The 10,240-nt window shown below is 36.1% G+C and overlaps 3 protein-coding genes across 3 annotated transcripts; 2 read left to right on the forward strand and 1 right to left on the reverse strand.

The window, feature by feature from the left end:
• Positions 1 to 24: 24 nt before the first annotated feature.
• LOC145228211 (trafficking protein particle complex subunit 4-like) lies at positions 25 to 1,394 on the reverse strand. Its single transcript, XM_080093218.1, has 4 exons — positions 1,218 to 1,394; positions 918 to 1,071; positions 438 to 674; positions 25 to 321 (listed from the first exon to the last, which is right to left on the reverse strand). The coding sequence occupies exons 1-4, from the start codon at positions 1,313 to 1,315 to the stop codon at positions 160 to 162; spliced, it is 651 nt and encodes a 216-aa protein (XP_079949344.1). The 5' UTR covers positions 1,316 to 1,394; the 3' UTR covers positions 25 to 159.
• Positions 1,395 to 2,682: 1,288 nt separating this feature from the next.
• LOC145230251 (lipase member K-like) lies at positions 2,683 to 6,338 on the forward strand. The gene is made up of 8 exons (XM_080095634.1): positions 2,683 to 2,982; positions 3,049 to 3,170; positions 3,339 to 3,480; positions 3,547 to 3,611; positions 3,994 to 4,658; positions 5,228 to 5,445; positions 5,580 to 5,746; positions 5,837 to 6,338. The coding sequence occupies exons 1-8, from the start codon at positions 2,772 to 2,774 to the stop codon at positions 5,978 to 5,980; spliced, it is 1,734 nt and encodes a 577-aa protein (XP_079951760.1). The 5' UTR covers positions 2,683 to 2,771; the 3' UTR covers positions 5,981 to 6,338.
• Positions 6,339 to 8,161: 1,823 nt separating this feature from the next.
• Positions 8,162 to 9,775, forward strand: LOC145230115 (elongin-C-like). Its single transcript, XM_080095492.1, has 3 exons — positions 8,162 to 8,244; positions 8,370 to 8,553; positions 9,298 to 9,775. The coding sequence occupies exons 1-3, from the start codon at positions 8,226 to 8,228 to the stop codon at positions 9,437 to 9,439; spliced, it is 345 nt and encodes a 114-aa protein (XP_079951618.1). The 5' UTR covers positions 8,162 to 8,225; the 3' UTR covers positions 9,440 to 9,775.
• The last annotated feature ends 465 nt before the right edge of the window (positions 9,776 to 10,240 follow it).

Consider the following 10,240-nt stretch of genomic DNA (forward strand, 5'->3'; position numbering starts at 1 on the left):
ACTATTCAGTGAAACCTACTTGAATCTTGCATTTTAAAAAAACGTTAAAGACAGTAAAATACACATGACAATAAATATGAAAAATGCACATATTTTGCAAAATTGCACATATTAAAGCATTTGGTAGATAAACAACACAAGAAACAAAAATTTAGGACTTCATGCTGCTGATCCAGTTTTCTCTGTGCTTTCAATGGCAGACAAAACATGAGAGTCAAATTGTTCAGTTCGAATTGGCATTTCAAGTGAATAAAACGGGTTCTTAAGAGCAAAATCTGAATAAATCAGATAGAGTCTATGAAGCAATGAATCAATTCCAACCTGCAATTAAAACAGTAAAAGCATATGAGTGTGAAAATGATGTGTGCAGTATCAACAAACCAAGTTCTTGAAAATGATTAACATTTAGAGCAAAAATAAATTTACTAAATTCTTACTTGTCGGGGTTCTGCAATCACAACAAACTTTACACCAGTTGCAGTTTGATTGCAATGCAATGTGAATGTGTCTGTTTCTAACTTTTGAATCCCAGAACTTCCATGTACTGGAGAAAGCTGGACACTGATTGCATACAGGGAATGAAACATACTGGCCATCATAATTTTCTGGTTGGAAGTCAGTTTGGGCCGACCAAATTTGATGCTGATAGGATAATTCTTTTCATTTGCAATTGTCTAAAAAATATACAACAATTATAGTGACAGTTTTCGTGAATGCAATGCACAAAAAATATCACACTTTAATAACTAAACTACGAAAACAGTATGAATCACAAACACATAGCAACCATTATGTCAAACTAGACTACAAAAGTGTACACACCCTGAAAAGAATGACCTGGTAATCCGTAATCTTGTGCAATTACTTTTACAAAAATCATGCAAAATACCAAACTTCCCAATCTGGCACACACTAACTTCAATAACATCATTTCCATCTTCAAGTTTTCTACCATTTGTTTGTTTTCCATTCACAGCAAGAACAACATGACCAACTTGTATACCATCTCGCTGACCAAAAACCACCGACACTTGATCTGAATATGCTTCCAATTTCAAATCCAAAGGATAGCTAAATACAATTTTAAAAAGTCTCTACGCACAAATGTACAATCCTTTCGTATTTAGTTTAGGCTTTGTTTGTAAATTTACATGTTAAAAAATATTTCATGGAATGTTTATGCAATAGTGCTGGACAAATCACACTATTTTACTGACCTAAAAGTTTTCTCCATTTCAACACTTGACTTTTGGTGATCATATTGATAGATCAGCCCCCCAGCCTTGTTAATGATGTAAATACTAAATACAGTCATGACCAGCAACAAGATCACCTTTCAGTATACCTACAAATCTATTAGCCTACATAAATAGACATTGGTATTTGGAATGGAAAGTGTTGGCAATTGGCATTTTGCCCACTGCTGTAATTGTAAACGACAAATAGTCATTCACCAAACTATTTCACATAAATCTCTTACAGTCCAGTTCTGTTCATCACAGGACGGAAAGGAGTATTCTTTGACACCAGAAAATACAACAATTGTTGTCCTTTCCTTTACGTTTCCCGCCGTTTACCAAGTTGGGTAGTAGTTGTGTATCCGTCTTAAGCTTAACATAATGTTTAGCTGTGACGTCATAAACGTTTGTTATATGTCGGATTAACTCGAGCCAAGGGTCTGGGGAACATGCCATTCTACCTTACCCATATTCAATTGCTCATTGCTATTTCTAGAAAGTGCTTTGACCTGTGCATATGCTATTTTTTGGTGCGTTCCTTTTTTGTTGAACCTGTTGGTGGAGCCGCATCGCCAAAATAACTCATGTGTGGTTGTTGAACTGAGTACAAGCCAGTGCGGTAGCCTGACGCGGATTCTACATCATTTTAAAACACATTATAACACACAAACATAAATTAATTATTTGTAAAATCACTCGTGCGTACAATGTACTATAACTTTTTCACACAAAAATCTTAAAAAAATGATAAACTCTGACCGAATAAAACAAAAGTCAACGCAAATTAACGCTCCTTGTTTGAACAGAGAACGTCGCATTTTTTTGTTTGTGAGGTAAAGATAGGTTGTCTTCTTTCTGTCATAAACCTTAATTGTTTTGTCACCAGTCCTTTTATTTTTAGATTTGCAATCAAATCAAAATCAAGGAATAAAACCGTGTTGAAGGCAGTGTTTCAGAATTTATCATTGAACGTTGATATCGGAGGTAATATTTATTAATTGTAGAAAATCGCTGGACCTGCTAATTAAAACAAACATTGTTTTGAAACGCCGCCTGTGGAAGCATTTGCAGTTCAGTCAAGCGTAACGTGATTGAAGGCAGAAATCAGTATCCTATCCGACTTGCTGTCGAAAAACAGGTACAAACTCCAAAGTACAGGTCTGTTTTGTCAAGCATCGCATAATTTTCGTAAATTTCATTTTTTTTAAAAAAACTCGTTTGATACGATGTGTTTATTCGATAAAAGTGGAAGTAAAATAGGCAACTGTTTTGTTATGGCTTTAAAGTGAGAATATTTGTTTTGTTTATGTGTTTGTCAAGCAATTTGTCAAGCGTGCGTGGGTGTATTGGTGTATATACTAGAAAACGTTCAATTTTGAGTTCAGCCAATCTCAGTACATTGCGTTTATGCAATTGTTTGTGCTAAACACACATTATAAAGTACCGTGTCCGTCTGTTTGATTATATTTTTTTACTTTATAGGGTTGATGTTAGTAGATTATTCGCTGCCTCAGCGTCAGTAGAGTAGAGTCAATGGCAGTAGGTCATGTTTGCTGCCAAAAAGTACTGGCACATTGTCTTTTGGTAACTTTTTTAACAGTTACCACATTAGCTTACTCTGTGGAGCCCCGAGGCATGACTAGCAGCTGGTACAGCGTAACCTCGAAAGCCTTTTTAGAATTGTTTAGCGTGGTTGCGGCGAGCACCACAGATGACGCTCAAAGCTTAACGGTCCATGACGAAGGTAGCCATGGTTTGTGTACCGATAGCTGTTGTATGGAAGGCTAGACTTTGTATTTCGTATCCACAGAAGCATCTCAGTGGGATGATATTCAAACCGCGTTTCAAGCTGCTAAAGAAAGAATTGATCTGTTTATTTCTGATTTTGTTGAGGGCGATAACCCAGTGACATCTGGATTTGAAGCTGGAAAGGTAAACGTCCAAAACTTATAGCTGATTTAAAACCTGTAGAAGGGCTGAGGCAAAAGGATGTCGTAATTCGAGTCGACCGAATTATTAGTTAATGACGAGTCGCATGCGCATGCGAAAACGGAAGTAGCCTATGGAGCAATGGTAAAAACAGCTTTTATTAATTTACAGGCCAAGTTTGAGGAAATCCGAAACAGTTTGCCTGAACTGCCGTCCTTGGGCCTTGACCTTGATTACGTTAAAAACCACATCAACGAATTTGATTGGGAAACTTTTTCGGCACAACTTTTGCCTTCGTTTGATCAGGGGACAGGTTTGTTGGTTTAAACTTGTCCAGTTTATGAAATCAAGGAAATAAAGAGTTTTCTGTAATGTACAGATCAAGAAGAGATTTCTGAAATGGATACTGATGTAGAAATACCAGTGGAGTGTTCCATGACCAGCGTAAGTAAACGCACTGTAAGAAAATGTGAGCTGTCCAGTGTTATTTACTTAAGTTACTTTAGGTTTGTGTGCGCAGTTGCTAAACACTGTACTGTGACCTATCCCTTTGTTTGCAAAATAAACGTGCGGTGGCTTATATTTTTGTCGAGTCGTATTATTCAACACGCAATGTACGAAATTGCAGAAAAGTATAACCTATATCGAATCGATAAAAGGTGTTTTTTTAAGATAAATCTCATTGTGTATTTGCTGAACTTTGCCGTCACAGGGTTTCAACGTTTTTCGCCTTGATTTCTTATGTTACTGGTTGTAACCTGCAAAATCAAAACCAAAGTTGACCAATTTGTGACGCATTTTGGTTAAATTGTACATATTTTTTTAGCCAGAAATGATTCGCCACGCCGGCTACCCTGTCGAAGTCCATACGGCCACCACTGACGATGGCTACATCTTACATCTGCACCGAATTCCGTTCGCCCAAAACGTTCCACCAAATCAGGAATCCTTCGGAAAACCATCGCCCAATCGACCCGTGGTATTCCTTCAGCACGGCATTTTAGCGGATTCATCGTGTTGGATAGCAAACGGGGCCGGTCGAAGCTTGCCGTATCTTTTGGCTGATGCAGGATGTGACGTTTGGCTTGGAAATGTCCGTGGAAATACGTATTCGCGTTCACACAACAAAATGGATGCCAAAAAAGACGAAAAGTTTTGGCGCTTTTCCTGGCAGAACATGGCCGACTCGGATTTACCCGCCATGGTCAATAAAGCGCTGGAGGTATCTGGTCATCCATCACTTTATTACATCGGACATTCTCAGGGCACTTTAATTGCGTTTGCCAAATTATCAGAAGATCCAGAATTCGCAAAGAAAATTCGAATGATGTTTGCCCTTGCACCAGTTTCAACGTTAGCTCACATCACAAGCCCAGTAAAAAGTTTAACTTTTCTCAGTAAGTTGGCCCATTTTGGTTTGTCACTATTTGGTGGAACTGAAATACTCCCGAAGTCTTCAATTTCCCGACTCATTTCGTCCAAGCTGCACAAGTAAGTCGGTTGATTATCATCACATGCTCTGCCTGTTTAAACAGGAAGTAAAGTGTCGTATTACCGCTTGCAACTAAACAATGACTGATGACAGCCACGTTGCTGATGCACAACGTCGAATACTTGGTATACATAACATACTCGACAAAACATAATTTTGAACATTTAATCAAGTTTCTAGTTATGAGTCGTCGAACGCTTTGAAATCGAATCGAACACAAGTATAAATTATAAATATTGAACTAAAAAACGATTGAAGATGAGCATACGTAACTTGCGAAATGTAAAACTAAACATAAAACGTTGTTGTGCAGTTCACTATTATGATCTAGGCCAGGCAGCATGAATTCTCAACGTTTTGACACAGCTCATTTCTACAGCGTAATCTAGTACAAGTTTGTACTGCCTATTAAAGTGATATTTAGGTACACCAAGCGATCCAAGCAATTCTGTACATTTTAGATGCATCGTCACCATAAAATAGTAGCTCCGGACAATTCGTCATACTTTATAAAATGTCAACAGATAAAGGTCCTTAATTTCAAATGTTAAGATAGCTTTTGTTGCAGAATTTACAACAAACAAAATCATACAATCGGCGAGCAAATGGCTTACCATGGTAACAATCTAATGATGTTGCTGAGCGGCGTTCATCCGGATCATTATTACGAAGACAGAATGCCTGTTTATTTTTCACATACACCCGCTGGGACCTCTCTGCACAATCTTCTGCACATGTCGCAATTGGTGGAAAGTGGGAAAATGCAAAAGTGGGATTTTATGTCAGGTAAAAAGAATATTCAACAAAAACTTTAATCTTTCACTTGCTGAATGAGTAGGTGCTGAGTGAGTAGGTTGACAAACTTGTCTACAGGCGACTTTTTGACAATTTTTTATGGTGTCATTTTGTACAATGTGCAGAATCGGAAAACTTGAAAGCATACGGTCAAAGTTCACCACCTGAATACAACTTGACAACGTTTCAAACTCCAATCGTCTTGTTTTTGGGATCTGAAGATCAGTTGGCCGATCCAGAGGACGGAACCATTTTACTTTCTAAACTTAAATCTGTGGTGCATTATAAACTGGTACGAAAGAAAAATGCCCGTTGTTTTGTTTGCCAATTTGCTGTACGCCTTTTTTAGTCTTCAAATTTGTAAGATGTGTTTGATTTTCAGCTGGATGGTTGGGATCATCTGGATTTCTTGTGGGGTAAGGCGGCAGCAAAGACTGTCTACAAGGATATACAAGACTTTATAATACGTTCAGAATCCGATCACAAAAATTATTTTGGAAGAAAAAGGGCAAATGACGAATTGTGACCTTAATTACTTGATGTTGGTCAAGGACTGAAAAAAAGTAGACAACAACCTACACTGTGCCGAAATCATAACTTTTTAAGCTAAACCCGGAAAAATTGTAACTTAGTAGATGTAATAGAACGTTCTGCAATACTAAAAAGCGATATGTCAAAGTCAACAACATGCCGTAATGTTTCCACATACAGGTTCCGAGTCATTTTTTACTTTTCCGCATGACTTTTTGATGGTAGTTTTTATAATCTGTATTTTTGCAATGTCGCTGTTCCTTTTACATTAAGTCTACGATCGCTGTGCCTTTTTAATTTCTCAAATCGTTTCTTCGCAGAGGTTATGTTATAATTTTGCATCCCTGCTATAATGTCTGTGGTATGGAGAATATTTAGGATCAGAGAAATTGTTAATTGTAAGATTAGAAAAAACAGTCGACAGAAAAGTTTTTGCCATGTTTCGTTTTAAAGGGTAGGCTAGGCTACGCTAACAGGGCCAGAGAGTCGAACCGGAACTGAACCCGAACCCGCGAACCGGTTTGAACAGTTAATTTCATTAAACCCGAACCCGAACCGCTAATTACGATTTTCTAAAAACCCGAACCCCAGAATTTGTTTGGCGTTGGACCCGAACCGGAACCGAACCAGTAAAAATGCAGTCTGTTTTACATCTTGCGAGTTTTATAAAAACAGCGCACTGAAGAATACACGAGATAACAACAGTGCAAGGGAAAAAAATGTTTTGGAGTTTGACAAGGCCAGGTAGATGATGGGTTAAAATAAAATTAAAACGAATCAAAATTGAACCGGTTTGAAAATCGCGAACCGGTTCGGACCGGATAATTTGCCCAAACCGGAACAAAACCCGAACCCGAAAATATACATTATTAAAAACCGGAACCGAACCCGAACCCTTAAAAACAAAACCAAGTGAACCTGAACCCAAATGACAAGCGGTTCGACTCCCTGAACAGGGCTGACTTTCAGAAGTAGGCCTACCTACCCAACAACACACTTAAACTCTAATCGACAACAAACCTTTCCTTTCACATTCATTAACCTTTTAACAACCTTATTTAAATATAATCGAAACAAAAATACGATAATTAAAGACAAACACAAGCCACCAAATTGAGTGAACATGTGAAATAGGCTTTTTGAGTGGCATTGCATGATTTGCATCCCACATGCATGACATGCTATCTATGTTATCGTAGAGTTAACTGCATAATGTTTGAAGGAATTCGACAACTTCGATGGACAAAATTTTGACGCTGCCACAATAAAATGTTTAAGTTTTCTGATGTACAAAAGGTCAATAAAACTGCTGTGAAGATTATACAAATACCCAAAATTGCAGGCAACGTTTTAAGAAACAAAAGTAGGCCTAGGCCTGAAAGTACTTTGTTTTATATGTGCGTTTTTATTTTATTCGTGGTCTCTGGCAACACCAATGACTTGGACATAGGATATTTTATTTTTTCACAGACTCTTCTAATTTTTAGACCCACTCCCGCCCAAGTCTGTTTTGGTCCGGCCCAAACAAAAATACGGCCCCCGAAGCTCCGGATTTGTAATGACGTTACTTCAGCAACGCTTACGAGAAGAGAGGAAAAGTGAAATTAAAACATTAGAGCTAAGGGGCCGGGAGTTATGTTTTGTCACAGCTTTATATGTTTAACTAGCGTTTTGAAGAATATTTTTTATACCCGTGAAATGGTTAAGTTTGAACTTTAAAGAAAAACGTAAAAATGAACGCAGGCCAGCCATTATGAATAACAAAACATGCAGCAAACTTATGATTTTTATATCATGTTTGGAATTGTATTTTTTTACATAAACCAGCAACGTTATATTATTTGCTTCTTGTGTTGCATTTTGATGTAGTGTATCATAAAAAAAATAATGAACCAATTGATTATGGAAACTTTTTTCAACTATTTGTCATTTGTTCTAACATCAGGCTCGATTTTGCCATTCTATTTTACCAGTATCAGTGGTGTAGACATGAGTGTACACATACAGAGTTGTTGGATGATTTTAGACATCTTCTTTGGTGTTAATACATTTACATTTGGGAAAACAACAACAAACTGTTTCACAAAACATGTTTCTGTTTTCACTGTTTTAATGTACTACCATTACTTAATTTAAATTTAGTAGTGTTTCTCATTGGCAATAAACCTAATAATAACAATATTAACGAAAACATTTTTTGGCAGAAGTAGGATATACTTACTTTTTTTATTTTGTAAAAGATGGCTGATGAAAAACAAGGTAAATGACATACATAGGCTACAAGTTATTTTACAAGAATAAATTATTTTGATAGTTAACAACCAACTTCCTACTTTAAAGTGCTAAATATATGTATAAGTTTATTTGTTTTGTTTTTTGTTCAGATGAAGAATTTGGTGGATGTGAAGGAGCTGATTCAATGTATGTTCGATTAGTGTCATCAGATGGTCATGAATTTATTGTTAAAAGGGATTATGCATTGACATCTGGAACTATTAAATCTATGCTAAGTGGACCAGGTCAATTTGCAGAGAATGAAACAAATGAAGTAACATTTAGAGAAATTCCGTAAGCATCTGGTTTTTGTCATTTCTATGCACTTAAAAAGTTTCATACACTGTTCTGCTCCCAATTTTATATCTATGGTTGTAATCATAAATATGACCACAACATAACAGTTGCATGAATGTTGGTCAAGAAAGAGTGCTTTAAGCGTTTTAAATTTACAAACATTACCAAAGATTACCCTCCCTAATTGACCCAATGGTTAACCAACAGGTCCCCTAGATTCAAAAATTTTAAAAATAAAGTACATGACCAAGGAGTTTTATATGTTGTAAGTATGTGCATTGCAAAGTGACAAAGCTTGAATATCCCAAAAATACCTATATTTAGAAAGCAAACAGAGTTTGAGTAAAGACTACTTTTCATTCCTTGGTTTTGATTAAAGATCTTTTTTAATCTAAAAAACTGTTGGTTTTGGGGACCCATTCGTTTCTGCTTGCAGAAACAATCCTGTGGTTAAATGTCAGATAATGAGGACCTGATTAAAATTCTTCAGCAAAAATGTATCTGATATATATAAGCTGTTGCTGCCAGGCATAATACCAACTTTTGACTATTGTCCAAAAGAGCTCTATAAAGTTGGCATCTAATACATGCATATTTTTTTGTTTTGTTTTTCTCTGGTGAAGTTTGTCCATGCACTTTTGACATGAAATCTATGGTGGATTTGGATGAAACGTTTACAGATAGTGGATAAAAATATTTACCTTTTGAATAATTTTGAACATATTTGTTGTTTGCTTTTAGGTCTCATGTGCTGGCTAAAGTTTGTCAATATTTCATTTACAAAGTGCGGTATACCAACAGCTCAACAGAAATACCAGAGTTCAGCATCACCCCAGAAATTGCCCTTGAGCTATTAATGGCAGCAAATTTTTTGGACTGCTAGTCACTGCTGTTATTATACTGTGAGTTATTTGAAGGCATGAAACTGCTACCAATAAACATACAATTCGAATTTATTGTAAGAAATGTTGTAAGTATGTATGTACAATATACTGCAAACAGTTTTTTTAAACTAAATTTTTGTAAAATTGGGATAATAACTAACTGTTCTTTACTTTGTTTACCATTCATTTTCAGACAAGGGTGTTTAATTTCTTCTACTATTTTTTGTATGCTTGAATATTCAGTGTGTTATTTTATTATGTCTGCATTGAGTAAGTAAAATGTTAGCATGAAATCTTACTTTTACTGACTGAAATTATTAAATGAACTTTCCTAACACAGTTTTTTTTTAATTAAGGATTACAGAAAAAGCAGAAGTGAAAATCAAAAGTTAGCTTGAAAGTTAAAATATTTACAGCAAGTACTGTAGTTCAATGTTTGGTTTTGTTGATTTAACAAATTTGGAATTCATTGCCATATTCTGGAGGCAAATTAAAGCTATTCATAGAAGGATGTTGTTGTTAAGTAATTCTGACAACGTAATGAAAACAGTCAAAATAAATTATCCTGTTTCTGCATATACTAGTGGCACAATTATTCTGCTGTAATGAACAGTAAAAGCACAAAAGTTGACTGATTCTCATCCCTTAAACTAATTTGATCCTCCTGAAGTTTGACCCCGATTGACCCAGCGGTTCACCCACAGGCCCCCAAAACGATTTTTTTCGAACGCTGGTTTGGTCAAGAAAGAGTGCTATAAATGTATTCAAATTTACATAGATGTTAGTTATTAATCGGAATT

Source organism: Phallusia mammillata, chromosome 5 (genome assembly GCF_965637545.1).
Source record: "Phallusia mammillata chromosome 5, kaPhaMamm4.hap1.1, whole genome shotgun sequence".
NCBI lineage: Eukaryota > Metazoa > Chordata > Ascidiacea > Phlebobranchia > Ascidiidae > Phallusia > Phallusia mammillata.

Excerpts from the sequence above, each read along its gene's own strand:
- LOC145228211 (XM_080093218.1), bottom strand. The coding sequence starts at position 1,315 with ATGACTGTATTTAGTATTTACATCATTAACAAGGCTGGGGGGCTGATC. Across the intron at positions 1,072-1,217 it reads GAAATGGAGAAAACTTTTAG|CTATCCTTTGGATTTGAAAT; the intron begins GTCAGTAAAATA and ends AATTGTATTTAG. Across the intron at positions 322-437 it reads TGATTGCAGAACCCCGACAA|GTTGGAATTGATTCATTGCT; the intron begins GTAAGAATTTAG and ends TTTTAATTGCAG.
- LOC145230251 (XM_080095634.1), top strand. The coding sequence starts at position 2,772 with ATGGCAGTAGGTCATGTTTGCTGCCAAAAAGTACTGGCACATTGTCTT. Across the intron at positions 3,171-3,338 it reads CTGGATTTGAAGCTGGAAAG|GCCAAGTTTGAGGAAATCCG; the intron begins GTAAACGTCCAA and ends ATTAATTTACAG. Across the intron at positions 5,747-5,836 it reads CTGTGGTGCATTATAAACTG|CTGGATGGTTGGGATCATCT; the intron begins GTACGAAAGAAA and ends TTTGATTTTCAG.
- LOC145230115 (XM_080095492.1), top strand. Across the intron at positions 8,554-9,297 it reads GTAACATTTAGAGAAATTCC|GTCTCATGTGCTGGCTAAAG; the intron begins GTAAGCATCTGG and ends GTTTGCTTTTAG.